Source organism: Dermacentor variabilis, chromosome 11 (genome assembly GCF_050947875.1).
Source record: "Dermacentor variabilis isolate Ectoservices chromosome 11, ASM5094787v1, whole genome shotgun sequence".
Taxonomy (NCBI): Eukaryota; Metazoa; Arthropoda; class Arachnida; order Ixodida; family Ixodidae; genus Dermacentor; species Dermacentor variabilis.
In genome coordinates this window covers 37911270-37931164 of record NC_134578.1, presented here as the reverse complement: position 1 = coordinate 37931164, position 19895 = coordinate 37911270, and the positions used below count along the sequence as shown (strand labels likewise).

The following is a 19895-nucleotide window of genomic DNA, read 5'->3' as shown; positions in this document are numbered from 1 at the left end:
GCCTCATTTTGAGTACGACTGATTTGAAACAAATTGGCACCCCACCAACATGGGCACAAAAATATGACATTAGCTACAGAATGCTTTGTCCGATTGGCAAACGTCCGTGTAAGGAATGCCGTGTACGAGTGGCAAACAAGCTTGTTGCATTCACTAGAGTCAGTGTCTTCGGTACAGCGATTGACATTAAATTTTGCTTTCAGCAGTAACATTGAACATAACAACGGTGAGAACTATGGGCGGCTTGAGTATTAACATCAGGAACTTAACCTGCGTGGCACGGAAGAACGCAACCCAACATGGAACTTTAAAAGTGAGGCTGTTCCTTCTCGCAGCATTGTGAAGTCGTATTGAGACATAGACCTCAGTGGTCGATGGTTGCTTCTGTGTAAGTTGCACTTCATAGGTTAGCAGACCAAAAAAAGAAATAAAGAAACATTGCGAGTGAGGGGTTGTCATGCGGATGCACCACCCAAAACAACGCAATAAAAGTGATTCATTTTACACTTTCAGCTAAAAAGTGGATCATCCAGTTCTTCTTGTCCGAACACAGCCATAGGGCAAAGTTTTCGGCGGATCCTTAGCCATGGCTTCATGGCGTGGAGTTCCGCTTCATCTTCCACGGAAGGTGTCCTTCTTCTAAAAACAGAATCCACTTTAAGTCGAAAATTGCATTTCCGAAGCAAAGAAAAGAAACTTAATCGGTAACTTCAAGCTTTAACGTGTAGTACATGGGGATATTTAACCAAAACTAAACTGCTCCTTGACAATGAAACATAGCTATGTTATCCCCGTTGTAATAAATTATTGTTGCAAAAAACAAAACGACACATAGTCGACTTTGGATATTTCCTTGTTTTTCAATCAAAACTACTAAACAGTTTTTTTTGTCTAATATAGCTCGATGCACAATGACCACATTTTGAATACTCACACAAACGGGAAAATGCTGCGGTGAAAGAATGAAATAAATATCAAAACAACAATTCGTGTTCTTTTTGGACATATTATCTCCTTAAAAAGAAATGTGTGGCTTCACTATGATATAAGTGAAATTTTAGAATGTGGTCATTTTTTTCGGAAGAAAAGGACTCAGTATGAGAACAGCTATCTCTGTACCATGACGTAGCCCTGATCGTGTGATAAATGCACGCCTGCTCGCCTCACAAACACGGGAGTTCGTGAGGCCCGTCAAAAATTTTTTTACGCCAGCGACTGCCTATATAATGAAGGTTACGCCTCCATTAAAACATTCTTATATTCTATTTCCACTTCGGAATTAGCTCGCTAGATTGAGACAGCAATTACCTTTCTTCAGGTTCAAAGGTTCGCTGTAGTCATTAATTATTTGAAATGGACGCTGCCGCCGGATCAGAAATAAGACAAAAAGAAACATACTAACCTAATATCTGTCCTGAACTGCTGCCATAGAAAGTATACAGCGACAGCACAGATTGTTACGAAGAATGACACCACGGCGATGATCAGCAACAGAGAGCTTGCACTTTTTGCTGAAAAATAAAATCCAAGGAATGGTTAGAAACACAGTTCTCATATTTACTTTTCTTGTCAAATTGTACGCCAAAAGGAACATGGAAACAAAGAAGGAAAGGGATGAGAAGTGAGAGACACGTGTAACACCAAACACATGTAGTTACTTTAATGAATGTGTTTGATATACAGATGTACAGCTCAAAAATGGCAAGTATACATCGCAGTTCAATATGAGACAATTATTTTCGGAAGCCTACCTTGCCTGCAAATATTCATATCTGTAAACGCTTGCGAACATTCGGGCTAGAACGCTAAATGCTGGCGCCGTAGAATCACAGTTAAACAGTACTAGTGAAACTGACGACAGCTATGCTTTTTGTGGACCCCCACTATACTTTAGCTAAAATCTGAATCTTATTATTTAAAGCAATCTGTTTTCTTAATTTTCATCTGACTCTTGAAAAGTGCGCATCATATAGGGCATCCCATATAGTGACCGCGTCACGTCTCCAAAGCTAGTGGCTGCCTCGGATCAGTGAAAACGAATCTCGACAGTCATCCTCCTACAAATGCCCACGCTGCGACCAATGCACAACGCTCTGGACTTGCACATGTTGCGCTTTGGGATCAATGGGCTTGCACAAAAACACCAGAGCTCACACACAGAGCACATCCCACCACTCGGCAATGGGAAGCAGCGCTGTCGAGCTCAATCTGGTCAACCGAGCGAGAAGGGCAGCTAAGGTCTGCTGGACTCCTGGACTGGAGTACCACCCACTGCAGAGAGGAGGAGCTACCTACTCTCGTGTGCTCTTGTGTATAAAGTTTTTCCTTGCCGTACCGCAGACACTGTAAGTGACTTCTAGCATCATGATTGGCCATGACTTTACACCCCCACTTCTATTGTGCGACAACAATAATAGCGAAGTGTGTGTATTTCATTTCATGAACGCAGAACACCCAGTTCTTCCTTGGAAAGAAATTTCTGTGCCCCCTCAGATTTGTCCAGGGCTCCAGACATGAAGGTATCAGTTCTGGAGTGTTAAACGAAAAAAATGCACTCAATATCGAGAAACGTTATTTTGTCAGACAATATTATTCAACAAGTATCTTAGTTTTGGAGAACCTGGTTTTAATGAAGGAGTCACTCGAAGGTCAAATATGTCGAAAGCTTGATGGCTCGACAATTACTTCAACGACTGCAATGTTACTTTCTCTCCATTTTACAAATGTCAATGTAATGTAACGATCCGTTAACATAATACCCTTCTCTTCTCCCCAAAGCTACTTAATATTACCAGGAAACCTGCATCAGGGCCTATTTTGGTCACAGAAGACCAGCACCAGGATAATGGCTATTGGTAGTTACACCACAAGAGCTGCTTCTTAGACACACCGTATGGTATGTTCCAGAATTGGTGTCGCGTGTTGTAACTAGCTCTTCATACAGCGGGAAGTAGGGCAAGAGCTTGTTCTTAGCTATTCATTTAAAGAGAACTGCCGGTAAAAATGCACAATCCGCATATCATCATAGTTGTATTGTGCAGCATACTTACTTCAAAAAGGCTCTAAACCAACAACCAAAAAGATGGAATGAATCTAGCATCTCTACTTGCCATCACTTGAGGTAGACGCTCTGAGCGTCGCAGAAGGGCCTCGTTTTTCTTTCTGGAATCCATAGTTGAAGGCAAACACGGAGACTCTGTACAACGTTCCGGGGCTCAGTTGGGTTGCGTTGTACGATAAATCTGTCGTTACTGCTCCGAACGAAACGTTTCGCCCGACGACGCTGACGTTGAAGCCGTCGATGGGGCCATTGGGCAGTTCCGGTCGTTTCCACTCAAAGTAAATCCATTCCGCGCCAACAGATCCGGTAGAGAGCCATAGCGGCTTTGATGGCGCTGCGGAGAGCATGTACACAGGAATGACTGGCTACTGGTTTCTAGTTAGTATTAGAAAAATTAGGCGTATGAAAATGGTCTTACGCCTATAGTTTAGTAGTCTTGCTTTTAAAAATGGGTGGTGACTGGTCTCACAGAGCTTGTCTGTGTTTTATTATGTTCGCTGCGTCGATTCCCGGCCTTTATTATCGATCATTCGTATTCGTTCATGGCAAACACCCACTACAATATTATGCTCTAGAAAGTGTAGTTTCCACTAATGCAACCATATATGCGCACTACTTAAGAACTGCGCATCCTGCTTCTAATTCAGAAGCTTTGCGTTTTGATTTCTCTAGCATTCTAAACTGATTATGAGAGGCACTTTAGAGGCAATTGAATAATTGTGTGACAAATCACGCGATCTGCAATCCCAAGTAAAGCAGGGTGGACTTAGATTTCGATAATCTCACGGCAGATGACAAATTGAAGTCTTAAATTTTTGTCTTATATTTCTCTTCCCCTATACAACAGCAAGAGAAGACCGACTCACGTGCGCACCCACGAATGCACAAAGATCAGTAACTCTTTCTTAAGAATTTTCTCACGAAAACCGGAAGTGCATGAATGTTTATGGGCTCCAAAATGCTTTAAGGATTTACTGTGAAAGACGAGTACTTGTGTCTTCCTGCTTATTTATCGATGAAAAAGCCACATGTCGCAATATTTGCTAATTTTGCAGACCCGGCTCCGGAGAATTTTGTTGAAGTTTTGGTACACTGCTCCACTGGTTAACTTTAAAATGACAATCCTCCTAAGAACACTCTTCCGAGGAGTATTTGATGCAATGACACAGTTGTGTGCAACACAAAATGTCGTTCAAAGCAGGAAAGTGGCCGTTTTGGCATGAATTCTGTGAATAGTATATAGCCTAGTGCGATGGCACAATATCTTTTTTTACAAACCAGCGATATTCGTTGACACAATTCTATGAAGAATACTGCGGCGCAGTAACGAAGAACAGTCATTTAAGCAATATAATGCAAGGTGGCCTACCTATTATTACGCTAAACCATTTCGGTTTACGTTTTGCTTTAAGTTTTTAGGTTAAGATACTGCAGCTATCTGAGTCAAGCCTTCGTATTCCTTGTCACTGTTAAAATGCTTCAGTGTAATGGGCTCTCTCATTTGAATTCCTACTATTGTTCCAAGAGAGTATCTAGGAGAGCTTACCTGACACATCTGTTTTAAAAGAAATGGATCTTGCTTCACCACAACCAGTCTCTTGTGCACATGAAGATACACCAACGACATATTTAGTCCAAGGGTGCAGGTGGCTTACATTAAACTTGGTGTCCGTAGTAGGAAAACTGCCTTTTCTTTCGACAGAAATTCTATAAGATGTAATATTATATCTAGGGTCTTCTGCTTTGTCCCAGTAAACTGCTGCGTCCGTTTCTTGAACATCACGTGCAGTGGGATGTGGTGGGAAGGGTCCTGCAAAATTAGACAAATAATTTACAGTGTTCGCATTTACGGTATGCTTACTGAAATGAAACAAAATGACTGCTCAAAATATATGTGCAGCCACCCTATAGTTGTTGTAAAACACAACTCAAACATAACACATCACGGAAGTGATTCGTACAGGCTGTCTTGCATTGTTAAGATAACAAATTATTCATTTCATTCATTTTTCGTGTGGTTTATGTGACTGTGCGAAATGCGAAAAATGAAAGGCTCGATTTAACGAGAGCCGTCTTTTTTTAACAGTTAACTTTCACTGTTGTTGTTTCATTGTTTCATTAGGAAAAAACAGGAATTTTAGGTTCTTCCTTTTGTCGTCAGTGCTCCGGCTCCTTTACAACGAGCACCAATATAGCGAAGTCCTAGAATTGGTGGCACGGCTAATTGCGAAAAACTTGGGATGCACAAAATTGCGTGTTCAAAGTTCACTCAAACATTTACGTTCCAGATTTACTGCCACTACACTAACTGGGACATTTAACGCACAGAGATGTTATCTAGAAGTCACACTTGAAGGAAGCGCTCTTTTTCTTCGATGGCTGAACGACACGGTTAAGGAGGACACAAACGCTGCTTGGCGCCTCAAGGTGTCAGTTCTATTTGCCTCTTATGTAACGAAATTTACTGTGCTGCGGTTACTGAGTATGGAACGTGGTTATAATAACGCGTTTTGAGGACAGGACGCAGTAAGAATGCATACAGGATATCCGCCGTCTGTCCTGTGTGCATTCTTTCTGTGTCCTGTCCTCGAAACGAGAAGTTATAACCATGTTCGATCAAGCCACGAAACAACTAGCCCACCTAAGTCGGTTATTGGGCATTTTGTGTTTGTTCTCATTGCTTCTGTGTTGTCTTACACTATGCCTTTCTAGTACCCACTGAAGAATTAGATTACATATAGAGAGAAAGACCAAGCAAGTAATACAGAATGAGACAAAGAACTGGAAAGGCAGGTAAAGTAACCAGGTGGCACCTCGTTTCCTTAACTAGAATGGGGAAGGAGGAAGCGGGCAGAAATAGAAAAAGTGAAAGGGAAAACTAGAACATCGTTAAATGCGCGATCAAAGGCCGTCACAAAGGCTAGCCGTCTTTAAATATCGCAGCAATGCTATGGTGTCGTTCTGTGAACATGACTGTCAAGTGCATGGTCCCAATTCCATTTCTGTCATGAACGCTCTGTCATACCGTCGGCTTAAGTTGACACGCAAAATCTGTCTTCTATCATCAAAACAATGACAGTAGATGGTGAGATGTGCTATTCACTCATCGCAATCACAGAAGTGGGATTAGACACAGTTCATTATGCTAGTACGAAAAGAATGGTTGCTTGTAAAGGTGACGCCCAGCCAAAAGCGACACAGTGAAGTTGCATCGCATTGGGATGGATCAGGCGATAGTCGGGAACAGATTAATTGTTACGGTCTGAAAATGTGCTGGTAGGAAATAGCAATATTGTTGAATTAATTTATAAAGTAATTTATTCATTAATAATGCTGTCGAAACAGACAGCCTAGAAAATATAAGCATGCAATGTAAATGAATGCGTCCCAGATACACAAGTGTAAAACTCATTTAGGCTCTCTAAAATGCATTTGCCCAGCCTTACCATTGCCAAGGGATTCGAAGGTAGTAGAAATTCCAGGACCGAAGAGTTTTTCTTGTTCTGGCTTTCTTACATTGTAGGCGTTGATGGAACAATGGAAAGACGTAAATTCAGATGCCACCACAATGTTAACATTGGTCGTGACTCCGTCTGCAAGAATTTGGGTTGTGACATTCGAGTCTTCGTTTACGACTTGGATAAGGTACCCGTCGATGGGGCCATTTGGTTGCGCTGGCTGTTCCCACTTGAACGTCACTTTTACAAAATCAGTGACTGAGGCACTGAAGTTTCTCACCTCGGATGGTGCTGCAAGAGGAAAGAGGTGAAAGTTGGAGCATTCAATAACATCGTTTAACATAAACTCAATCCTGTGGCTTAGTACGAGATGTTTTCTTTCCGCATGCGAACATAATATCAGGTTTAAATAATTCCCGCCTATGCGTTCTAGCTTTGTCATCATGTAGGATATATCTGCGTTGACCAGCAAAGCTATTGAATGAGCGCAAAGGGGTTGCAACTTTAGAAGTAAAAATATAGTTAAGATCAAATACAGGCCAAATACATTGCACACGAGCGCGCACCTGGCTATCTTTAGTGGGAAAACATGCTTGCTTTTTAATTTCTGGTCATCTTTACAAAATTACAGCGCCATTAAAATGCGAGCAATGTACATTTAATCTTACTCATTGGTTAACTAGACAAAAGCAGATTACCATGCTCTCGCGGAGAGGCTGGATGATATGCTCTACAGTTCATAAAGATAGTATGCACGGCCGTAAATATAGGAATCAACACCTGAACTTACCAGCAACGTCCGTGTAGTCATTAACTACCTTATCCAGGCCGCAGTAATCGGCACAGTTCTGTATTGAGACATTGTATCTCTGTCCAGGTGTCAGGCTGGTGACGTTATACTGAAGAACGTCTTTGTCACTCAATCTGGAGCAGCCATTTTCGTATTCCTCACTCACGTAGGCAGCCAGCAATCGCACGCGGCAGTTCGGTGCCTTTGGATCTCTTGGCCACGAGTACGCCAAGCTCGTCGTAGTTCGTTCAATAAGTGTGACATTTTCAGGAGGACCTGTGTACAATCAAGAGGCCCCGGAAATCAAGAAAAGCAAACGATGTTGATAAAGCAAACTGCTTTGGTAAAGGAAAAAGCTGGCATCAATCCTTAGAAGATATAGAGAATACTCCTCTTCAGTCTCTCGTCCACAAAATATGTAATCGTTATAAATTATGTTGCGTAAGGGTAATAAGGTAGCTTGTACAAGAGTACCACGTGTCATTTTTCTTGTAGGCATTTTCTCTTCCTTAGTTTGTGTAATGGTTGCTTTTCACCTCAAGGCCGTTAGAACAGAGTATTACGTCTGATGGCGAAGTAGATGGCATATGGTTGAACAAGTGTCAATTGCAATGCTGCGAAATATTGTCACGCAATATTACAATTGCAAGGCTGACTTCTTACGTATCACACACCGCAAAAATTGCACACTGAAGGGTGTTCTTCACTGCGGAACAAGGACATTAGGCGCTCAGCTCTACCCGGTGCCGTGCACGTGTTCTGCGGAATAGCCAACTTCGTTCCCTTTTCTGACCGAAATAATTTTTGGTTATTACTGCAGGCACTTTGGTGTGAGCTCACCACGTCAAAAAGACGAAAAACAATACATTGAGTTTCAAGCTAATCGGGGGACGGGGGGGGGTTCTCTTTACGATTGCGCGCCTTCGTATTATACTTTATTTCCACAGCAGAGAACTATTAAACTAATGCAACGTGGGTGAGCTGTTAAGTCATACTGATCAATGAATCAGCTATCACAGCGACAAACATACTCGGAAAATTAAAGAAACAAAAGTCATAATCCGCGAAGCCGGCGTGTGAGCATATCATCCGTTTTGTTATCACCAAAACAAAAATATACTATTTAATCTTAACAGAAAAAATGGTGCTCGTCACGTGGCTTTGACAACATGTAGACAATATGGAAGTGCGAAATTTTCGATTTTCTCACTTGCTCGAGTGCTCTTGTATGTGCCTCTGTGTGCCTGCCTCAACTTTTCTCTTCTTAAGCACCCCGGCACATAAATAATATTATCCACCAAAAATATGAACACTGTTTCTCAATATCTCACCGATAAGTCTTCATGTGGAATTCTTTTAAACGCTATTCTACTGAAGTTTCACAAGTACAGCAGGAAGTGCAAAGACATCCAACGTGCGTTTTAACTGTTACAGAAGGGACATTTTCAATGCCTTTATCTTCTCAAGGAGTACCTATAGGTAAGCATCATGCAAGCATAATTGTCAAAGGATTCTTTTTCGCACGTACCTATGCCATTCGTTGTAACAGAAAATGTGGTGATGGTGCCATTGTTCCGCTGGGTTCCATTGTAAGCAAAAGCCCACACTTCACAATCGAATGTTGCAAGCTGCTCTTCAAGGTCTAACGAAATGTTTACGTGCTTCTCTGCTTCCGGTATTTCAATCGTTCTCACGGCGCGAAAATTGTCTTCCACGCAGTGCACCACGTAGCCATCGTAATCGACGCTGGCAAGCGGTCCATCCCAGGTGGCGACGAGGATTGTCACATTGTCAATTTCATATTTTAAATCACAAACTGGACCGGGATCTGCAAATAATAAATGTTCGGCAGATGTTAAACTCTTGTAACACAAGAACGTGAAAGCCTGCTGCACATTTGGTAGTACATGAAGTTATACCGTCGCGTTAGAGTTCTTTGTGAGAGTTATTGGTAAAGCATTTGGTTATACCAATCGGGGCTAGACTTCTTGCAAAGCATAGCGATCCGCAATGAGAAGTATACGTGCGGCACTAAGGCTACCTACTAAGGCGCAACGGCGTGCGCTTCTTACGCAGTGATGTAGTTGCGCGGCCGTCCTTATCGAAAACCTAGCAGTCGGGCTATTATGACGCACGCCGTTGATCCTGCGTTTACTTTCATTGCCAGTTCAACACCGCCCTAATTGAACGTTGGGCGAATAGGCGGCTCGAGAGATTTTGTTCGTACCGACCGCAAAGTCCATATATAAGCATTTTCGTAGAAATTTTCCAACGTGGTTTCTTGTAGCGCTAAAAAAATTGCCATGAAGCGCAGGCGCAGCAGCCCCGAATTCCTTATCACTGTGGCTGGGACACTTTGCGAGGTTCCCACGTTAGCTACCGTGATAACAGCGCGCCTTGACCCAGCAGCCGCTGTTAGCGTCATGCCATACGTCATGCTTGAGGCTTCTAGGTTGTCCGCATTCCTGGCACGCTGCCTTTTCGGCGCTTTGTCTTGGTGTTGACCGGCGATGCCACTTGCCTTTTTTTAATAATGATATTACTTCTGACGAAACTCATCGGTCGTTTTCCGCGGCTTCAGCAGATTTTGTTATCACTTCGGCTTCTTCTAGCGTTAGCTCTTTCTTTACTAGAAGTTCTTTCCGTACCGCACTTGGGCGTACGCAGCAGACAATCCTATCTGGGATCATCATGTAAAGGCAACTGTCGCAGTTTGCAGTCGTCTGTGATGCGGCGGATCTCGACGATGAAAGGGTGAATATATTCGCCTTCCAGTTGGCAACGACTCAGGAATTTGTAGCTCGCTGCAATGGTATGGTATGGTATGGTATTCCTTATTTCGTTGCGTTCATCGTCTTCATTCACGGCTTCGATAACTTCGTCCTGAGTTTGGCACGCGGGGAGCTACCTTTCAGGCAAGGATTTCAATAGTCTCCGTGCTCGGTGCAAGTACAAGTGTTCTCTTCTTACTTGACTAAATGATGCCATTCACTTCAAAATACGCCTCTACTTTGACCAGGTACGGCCTCCATTTATCTGTTCGCCAACGCTCGGAAGCATCTAAAAGGTCGTAAGAGTGATTGGCAATGCTGTCTTCACTGCCGCAGTGTTCAGGTCTGCCTCGACTAGGTGAGTGTAATTTTGACTCGTCGCCACTGCAACATACACGCGGCCGGCAGGAACGCAACACATGTACACACCTTGGAACGAGACACTCAAGAACCAACACTCATTATCAATTGTAGGTTGCTTACTTAGTAATCCAGGAGAGAAGGAATAAACGGGGGACAGAAAGAGCAGTGTGTAGCGTAGACTGGGACACAGTGGCCGATACAACAGTCCTGTTCTGAGAAATCATGGATTTTTTAAAAACCTCACTTCGACATGAAAGGTCCTTTAGCTTCTTTGAATTATGAGAGTACGTGGGTTGTTTTGCTAATGACTTTGAGGAAAGCATAAATAAAGAGAGAGAGAGAGAGAGGAGAGTTCAGGAAAGGCAGGGATGTTAACCAGTCAATAGTCTGGTTGGCTACCCTACACTGGGGGATGGGAGAAGGGGAAGAGAAAGAAGGGAGAGAGAAGGTGTAGGAACGTGTACGGACAGCACTTCAGTTAGAGTCGCTCGAGCAAACCAGAAGTTCTGAGAAAACACAAAAGTGCCTTCACTGCCTTCTGAGCCGATGATCGGTCGGGACGGTGCTCTAATATGGTCTGTTCACTCAGAGGACGATTATCGAGTGTCCTCAATGTGTTGGACAAAGACTGTCTTTGTGCTTGAAATTGAGGACAATGGCACAATAAGTGGTCAATGTTCTCCTCGCATCCGCAAACATCACATGCAGGAGTATTACTCATTCCAATTAGTGCTGAGTAGGCATTCGTGAAGGCAACTCCAAGCCATAACCGGCACAGAAGAGACGCTTCACGTCGGTGTAGACCCGCTGGAGGTTTGAGTTGAAGTGACGGGTTTAGTCTTTGCAGTCTTGTGCGCCTTGTATGTGCGGTGTTCCACTCTGCCAAGGAGATCGTGCGTGCTAGAATGCCAAGTTGCCTCGCGGCGTCGGTCCTTGAGAGAGGAATGGGGACGCAGCGGTCTTCTTGGTTTGACGTCCGAGCTGCCTTATCGGCGTCATCATTTCCAATGATACCGCAATGACCTGGTATCCACTGAAAAGAGATACCATGGCCTTTTTCTATTAAGTGATTAACAAGTTCCACGATTTCGCACGTGAGCTGATCGTGAGTTCCATGTCGGAGAAACGACTGCACACATTGCAAGGCCGGCCTTGAATCGCAGAAGACCGCCCCTTTTCTAGGACTTTCAGCATTTATTACTTGAAGCGCGTCGCGGAGAGCCGCGAGCTCTGCAGCTGTAGACGTAGTGACATGGGAAGTCTTGAACCGCTTGGTTATTCTCATTGCTGTTATAAATAGAGCGCCGCCGGAACTGGTTGATGTAGTTGATCCATCAGTGTAGACGTGTGTGCAGTCACTGTATTTCTCGTACAAGAGAAGTACACAGATCTAGCTCTAGCCGCACACCTGCGCAACATCTATACGTGCCTTAAATGTGAGTATAATTTAAGGGCACCAAAAAAAAAGAAAACAGAAGCGTCACTAAGAATAAGCGAACAAAGAAGAGAAAAGAGGAAGATGCCACTAAGAGCACTATGAGCGATTTAAAAGCAGTACATGAGCATTGATATTTATAAAAGTGGGACCCAGTCAAGACTTCTTGGGTGTCTTCTACGCGCTCCAACCATGTGTAGGGTATTGCTAAAGTTGATTTTAGTTCACCGAAATATAACAGTAAACCCCACAAATCGCATCAAAGAAGAGAAAAACCTCATAAAACTTCGAAAACTTCAAAAAAAGCTTCGAATAATTCAGTTCATCCACACTGAAAACAATATACATGCAAAAGCGCTTACTGAATGCATTGGCAAGCTGCAAGGCAATTACCGCTAGTTAAGCGATATGCGGAGGGTTATCCTAATTTGATAAATATGTGGTGAGCATGATCTTACAAGAGAACGTGGACCCTTTTACGCCCCATCGATACGTTGCTGCGAATTCTCAAGGAACTTCAGTAACCTTTTCGGACCAATGCTGGTGCAGTCCTTCCCGTGACCGTGCATTGTAACGATACTTTGCCCTCCCTTCGTTCTAACACCACACTAAAATGATAAGTTGCCGCCACCTAGGAAGTCGTCCCACGAATCTACAAAGCTCAGCCTCGCGAATAGCTACCTTTAAAAGGGTTTGAAATCGAGCATAATGGTACTACTTCATGGCAAAATACACTGCGGTTCAAGCGGCATAAGAAAGTGTGTCAACAAGCAGCGTTCCTGCTGTATGGTCGATCGCGACATTTTATTTTTGCGCGCTGTTTTTCGCCATGGAACACACAGCTAGCGCCACCCTCCGGTAAGGGGACAACGAGGGAGCACTATGTTAGCAAGCACCGTGCCCAGATGGCGACACCACTCCGCTTGGTTTCAACTAGATTAACAAGCCCTTTAGCGTTGTCTGGTGCCAGTAATTTTGGTAGTTTTCACGGGTATTTCATTCATCTTACAGGCATCGACCCCATACACGTTGTCACAATAGTCGAGATGAGAAGAAGAAAGAAAAAGAAATATTTCAGCGCTAAGTGGGCGGGAAGTAGTCATATTGTAGTCGTATTGAAACGGGTGGTGAAACTAAACATGCATTTACTATACGGAAGAAAGGGTGCGTAAGAAAATTGTGCCTCAATATTGTTTTCTTCCGAGACGTCCTTATTGACCAACAACAACATTCATATAGCCTGTAGCTACAGTTTCATGCTTGTAATTTTCGTTACTCGCAGTTATTGGGCAAGTGTTTTAGCCATATCGCAAACGAGCGGAAGTACGGGAAAGTAATCAAAGTACTTATCCAAGTAAAAGTAAAACCAACCAAGTTTTTGTCGCCATGAAGCGGAGGCGGATGAACCTTACAGCCTTGTGAACAATGTCATCGCTTCACCAAATATGACCACTTTTTCGCAATGAGCACTCTGTGGCTTTTGTTAAGCAAAATTTCTTAAATCTGTGAGCGGCTCATATCACGTGGAGTTATCCCGTAACTAAAAATTTAGATTAGGTACTTTAGAAATAGGGAGCAAGGTCTATTTATGTTTCCTTCACTATATTTAGCTTTGGTGAAGTTTTAGCAAGGTGGAGGAGGAGAGTAATGAAATATTACACAACAGTGAATGTGACCTCACAAGGTGGAATTACTGAATGTATGAGCGCTGTATTTTACATTGAATAATTCAGCAACAGAGTACGTACCATCTTCGAGCATACGTGGTGGAAAAGCAGCACCGCTTGGTATCTCGCACATTTGTACAACACGTATCAACAACAAAATGGGTTTAGGACATCAGGTCCAAAGTAATAACAGTAAGAGATACTTACTCAATGAATACGTAGATGCAGCTTGTTCGGTTTGCGGACCGATGCATGTGCAGTTGCCGTAAGTGACCTGGCCGTTGCTTTTTACATGATAAGTTGTTTCTGGAAGTAAGCCTGTAAAAGTAGCTTGGTGAAGTGTGCCTGAGACGTTGTAATTTTGGCAGCGTTGGTTTGATCGAGCAAACCAGCAGATTTCAAAGTGGATCTCGTGTGTCCAATTTGTCTGCCATGTGGCCTTCAACGTTTCTGGACTGACGCCTTTGACTACCACGTCGGCGAGCAACGGAACTGTAAAAAAGAGGAATGTAAATAATTACAGCCGCTGTAGAAAACAGTATATGCGCGACAGTATAGACTGCAACAAGCTTCATTGTTTCTTTCATAATATTTATTTTTATTCACACGCATTTTTCTTGAAATTTTTATTAACGAAAAAGAAGTTTTGTATCCAGAAAACAGAATGTGACAAATATATAAGCATAAATGGCACTTTCTCTGGTTCCGGTGCGACGCAAACATAAGTCGTGTTAATTCGAGCAGAACAGGCAGGATTGACTAGTGCTATTTTTGCGCCAGATTCGCACATGAAAATGTGGTTTTACATTGTGTATACAAAAAACTGAATAGAAGGACTGTTAACTGTCAACGCAACGCTCAATGAGCTTTTTAAGGGATTATTTGTTGCTGTAGCATACCGGCGGAGTTCTTTTCCTCCAAGAAAGCGAAGCAGTTCTGAAATTGTATTGCTTATGTAATCCTCTAGAATTTGAGTGCTCCAAATCGTTTTGCACCGAAAGAGTAGTAAAAAGCATTTTTTTTCCGAAGTGTGATCTTGCTAGTAGAATGAGCAGTGAGAAACTAACCCACACAAACAAGCAAAACCTACTTGAGCCATAACAGCTGCGATTTCTCACTACGATATGAACAATGATAAAAACTGCCAGTGTCAAAGCCTCTCCATTTGCTTTAAAATTCAAGCTACCGAGAAGCCATGCTTAATAATTGTGAACAGAGCGACGAAACTGTACGAAAACAATGTACCTTCCACTCCATAATTTATTCCTTTATAGTGTATAGAAAACTATTTACGGCATTACATAGATGGGCGGAATATTCTGCCGCACCTTTAAGCTAAGTGTGATTCTTGCTCGTAAGTACCAGAATCGGGACACGGCTACATATAGCATAGTTAAGCATAAAACGCACATGGAGTCTCGAAATATCCTCATTATTTTTCAGCATGACAGTGCATAGAGCTGTAGCTGCCTTTACCATACTGCGACAAGCAATGCACTTCTAGCTTTCAGATATTTCTTAACGTTGATGTAAGCAGAGTAAGTGCTAATAGGAATTATGATACTTTTAGTATTAAATATCCAGGCATATACGTAGAAACTGTGCAAAATATATTCAGTAAGAAATATGCTATGCAAGAGTGAAAAAAAAGAGATAAAGCTTGCCTTGCGGGAAAGACGTGGCATTCGCCGTTACCTCTTTGCTAAGCACGTTTAGTCCAGAAATTTTTCCTATCGCCCTCACGTGTAGCCGATACTGGACGTCCAAATCTCTTGCCAAGAAGCTGTACAGCCGAACGCTCTTTCCCACGATAGTCGAGTCGCATTTCTTTCCTGACAGCCAGCAGATCGTAAGATTAAATCCAGCTTCGTTCTGGTCCGTGTATGACCACGTCGCTCGCAAACTGCTGTCACATCCAGCATCGAAACTGAGGTTTGCCACAGGATCTGTTCATAAAAAGTTCAGAACAAGTGAAGGTAGAAATGCAACTCATGCCTCATAACCGTCAAGAACTTGCATTTGCATGTAGTTATTGGCTGCTTTTTTTGTCATCTCAGTCTTCACCACGTTGCAGTTAGAGTACAGAAGCCAAAAGAGGTTCTAACAAATTCAGGGTATGACATGACATGCTAAGAGTTACATGTGGTAGATATGCTGGACAAGCAAGGGGAGGGCGCTCTTTATTGAGCACATAATCATACAGTGCCAAAGTGGGTTATTGAACAAGTCACAATGGAACGCTAGTAGGGGTTTCTTAATAGAACTAGTAAATTACTGCTAACTTTTACAACGAGTGCTGTTAACAAATAAAATTATTCAGACGCACTCATACATGGGTTATTATTACTGCTGTGCCTTATGTTGAATGTGAAGGAAGTCCGCCGGGAAAGTGTCAATTGAGGATCACAGAGAGCGCGAATGAGCGCAGCAGGATTTAGCGCAATTCCTCGCACAACATGACGATTGTGGTTCTAAACACAGAGGGGCCCCGTGGCTTTTCGTTTTTCTTTGTCACAAGTGCGCCGTTGAAGGGTCATTGAAGAAAAAAACTCACGCAACCCCAACGTCGTAATGTTGAATGATACAGTGGTTCCATTTTGGTCTTTAGAAAAAGCCCACACTTCGCATTCAAATGGTTCCACTTGATCCTGTAACTCCAGGCTTGCTTCAACAATCTCTGTTGCTGTGAAAACATCAATTTTTCTGGAGCTCTGGCTTTCTAAGTTCGTGCATTCTAAAGTGTATCCTTTAATGTCTTCTTTGGTGACAGGTCGATTCCATGTTGCTTTGAGGGCGGTGACATTGACAATATGATAAGAGATCTTCTGTACAGGACCAATGTCTGAAACAAAAAATATGCGTTTGTCCATCTGAGAAACCTTATCATGAGCCGAACAAAATCTTAAAATGTCGAATTTTTTTCTCTTACTGTTACGAGAACCAATCCACAAGTTGTGATGACTTCGAACTAGCTTTACCTTGTTATAAACTTTATTTCTGCAGTAGAGTGACGCACAGATTCTTTTCTTCTTACTACTCTGATTAGAAATGTAGACTTCTCAGCAATACATGGAACAGTGGATTGGTTCTATAGCAGCTAAGCTTGATATCTGTTGACCATCAGGTGCTGGTTAAAAAAACTATTTCTTTATTATTGTCACATGGAATGTAAGGATTGTGATCATATATGAATTAGTAAATATGAGCATGCAACCGCATTTTATGACCAATGTAAATGCGCGAGCGAAAAATCAAGCAAAACAGTATACAATGGCTTAGTTTGCCTATAGAAGTGACGGGCATGTATTACCCTTTCTGTACATTTTTGTAGCCCATGCTACAACGTGGCGTTCTGGGCCCGAGCACTGACACTAAGATTTCTCAACAGAGTGTGCGCACTGCTATAAAGTGCTTTTTTTCCAAGCTCTCAGTGATGGTTTCGAAAGCTAAGCCTAATTGATACCAGACTCTCGGGTTGCATGATGTAGCATTGGGTTAAAGCATGGGGCCAATAAGACTGCGTGCCAAGAATTCGGCTTTTTACGGCAGGATTAAGTAAACACTATGCCATAAATATTTTGGAAAAAGGGAATTCGCAAACCTATAAACGCCGTTTTACATTGCAGTGAACTTTGATTTTGTACGTTCTTTCGAAAGCGTAAACACAATGAGATCAGTAAAGATGGTGCAAAAACAATGAGTGAACATGCAGAACTACCAACCGCACATCCTTCGTCACGCCATTTTAACTTCCTTACAGTGTGTTTGCAATAGAGCAAATAAGGTACGTAACATCACATCTTCGTGCAGTTTGTGTTTGTCCGCGGCAAAGCACCGCGGACTACCGTCTTTACGCCTAAGGAAAATATTAAGGGTGGCTTATATATGTTTTTAAGTGATAATCTGCTCGTATATGTATGCTGCGTATTGAACTAAACAATGTCGACTTGCATATATTTCCCTTACTCCCGACCTATCTAGTGTCTTCTACAGTTTCGCTTAAATTTCGTTGTGCAAAAAGCTATTTAACTGCTTGTCCAAGACAAAGCGCAGATGCTAGATTACTAAAGATGAATAAATGAACTCACATTTTTTACTAAGCACGCGATTTCAAATGTATAACCTGTGAATGCATGCGGCAACGTCAAGCTCATCTGGCCTTTGTTCGTCTAAGGCACTAGAGTCTTAAGGCATTAGAAGAAATGTTCAAGAGTTTTAGCTTTATTTTAATTAATTCAACCAGCAGTCCAACTATCCAAGCTTATTTTAAATAAATTGTTAGTGCTTCAGAACCAATGGCAAACTGAACCATCGTTTTTGAGGACCTAGGTGTCTAGTGCTCCTGTTAGGTCAATAGGCTGGGTGCACCTTGAATGACTAATATCGTTGAAACCGTGGAAATAGCGCAAGAAACGACGGCTGATAAAGACACCACATAAATTCCATAACAACACATGGTTAGCCACATGATCAGCGTTTGTCAAAAACACTGTACGTAAGCAAAAACATTTAAAAAATAAAAACAATAACGAGAATGAGAAAAGAAAAATATTAGACAAGATCAGCCTGGAATGGCTCGTCTCAATGCGCCACTGGCACAGTCTAACCACTGAGGCATTTCATGCACGGCTAAGATACGTGATTTCTTTTGCGGCTAAGCTCATAAGCAGCTTGCTAACATTTTCGTTACATGCACAACTTTTATAATTCCCTGATTTTCTTCTGCACCTACATCCTTTTCCTTGTCTGATCCTTTTGGCTTGCTTAGTGTTTTCGATAATCTGTCGTCAGGAGCCAAACCGTGCGTTGTTATGGAAAGTATCCTATTGGGCGATGCAATAAGCAAGGACAGTTGTTAGTAAAACAGCGCTTGTGTGGCGTCTTTCTTGTTGTCGGCATTATGTGTTGTCGTGCTCCTGGGTTTTCTAAGACGAACCGTCAAACCGAACAAGCTAGCCTTTAGCAATTTATACCCTACATGCGACTACCTCAGATACGCTATCGGAACACCGAAGAGAAAAGAAACGTAACTCACCGGCTTGATCAGAGTAGCCGCTGGAAACACTTCCGTCAACATAGGCTTGAACCTAAAGTGAAACATAAACTTCACGCCAGTTGGCAAACTGCGCACATGCCTTTACAGTGGAATAAGATAACTTGAACGCCACTCAAAAACTCTATAACTCTCACCGTCAACGCCGTCTTATCAATATTCGAGCAGAGTGCAACAAAGCACAGAAAGACGCGCAATTTTATGGGATTCGCAGCGACGTCAACTTCCATCTCAAACGTCGAGACAGAACGGCTACTAGACTAGAAATCCTTTCTATCAGCGCGGGAACTATCAGCTCGCTGCAGCAACTGCGATAAGAATCATTGTTGTACCAGGGCCAAGAAGCGATATCAACAGATAACACAGGCAACTTCGGCGCTTTCCACTGATTGAATGCCGAAAAAAAACAGGAAGCATATAGCTTGGACTCTGGGCCAGTGCGTCATGGCAAATTTTGGTTGTAAGAAAAGCTAACGCCTCTCTTTGTGTTAATAAGCCTAATTACTCGGGAAGGGATAATAAAGATCAAAATTCTGTCATTGAAAAGAAATCCCTCTTGCACAGGGTCCCAATGCAAGCGTCGAACGACCCGCCCGAATTTCTCTGTCTCGTCATATATATATATATATATATATATATATATATATATATATGTATATATATATATATATATATATATATATATATATATATATATGTATGTATGTATGTATGTATATATAGTTGAAGAAACGGAGCACAGTTACGAAAATTGCATTTTGAATGGTTGAACGTTCCGGCCGTGCCATTACAAATGCAATTTTCGTAAGTGAGCTCCGTTTCTTCAACTACCTATGCGCCGGACCTACAGAACATTTCCTTGTATGTATGTATATATATATATATATATATATATATATATATATATATATATATATATATATATATATATATATATATATATATATATATATATATATATATATATATATACCAAGACCCGGAATTGCTTTCTTTTGGTTTATATATATATATATATATATATATATATATATATATATATATATATATATATATATATATATATATGAAGCCAACAATGACACCAGGGACAACACGGGCGACATAAGTTGAACTTACTGATTGAAATGAAGAAACGATAAATTAATGCAAATGAATGTGGATGAAAAAACAACTCGCCGCAGGTGGGAATTGTTCCCCACATGCGGCTAGTTGATTTTTCATCCCCTTTCATTTCCATGTTTTTTCATTTCTTTAATTCAATTAGGAAGTACAAGTCATTTCCCCTATGTTGTCC

At 42.0% G+C, this 19895-nt stretch overlaps 1 protein-coding gene across 1 annotated transcript; it reads right to left on the bottom strand.

Annotated features, from left to right (window-relative positions):
* Positions 1-479: 479 nt before the first annotated feature.
* LOC142564163 (receptor-type tyrosine-protein phosphatase H-like) lies at positions 480-18883 on the bottom strand. Its single transcript, XM_075675050.1, has 11 exons — positions 18736-18883; positions 18581-18632; positions 16100-16387; positions 15210-15491; positions 13753-14037; positions 8838-9137; positions 7310-7585; positions 6508-6810; positions 4608-4871; positions 1403-3395; positions 480-639 (listed from the first exon to the last, which is right to left on the bottom strand). The coding sequence occupies exons 1-10, from the start codon at positions 18826-18828 to the stop codon at positions 3103-3105; spliced, it is 2436 nt and encodes an 811-aa protein (XP_075531165.1). The 5' UTR covers positions 18829-18883; the 3' UTR covers positions 480-639; positions 1403-3102.
* Positions 18884-19895: the final 1012 nt, after the last annotated feature.

Coding starts and splice junctions, on each gene's coding strand:
- LOC142564163 (XM_075675050.1), bottom strand. CDS start 18,828: ATGGAAGTTGACGTCGCTGCGAATCCCATAAAATTGCGCGTCTTTCTG. Junction 18,633..18,735: donor TTGATAAGACGGCGTTGACG/GTGAGAGTTATA, acceptor GTTTCACTTTAG/GTTCAAGCCTATGTTGACGG. Junction 4,872..6,507: donor CTTCGAATCCCTTGGCAATG/GTAAGGCTGGGC, acceptor CTAATTTTGCAG/GACCCTTCCCACCACATCCC.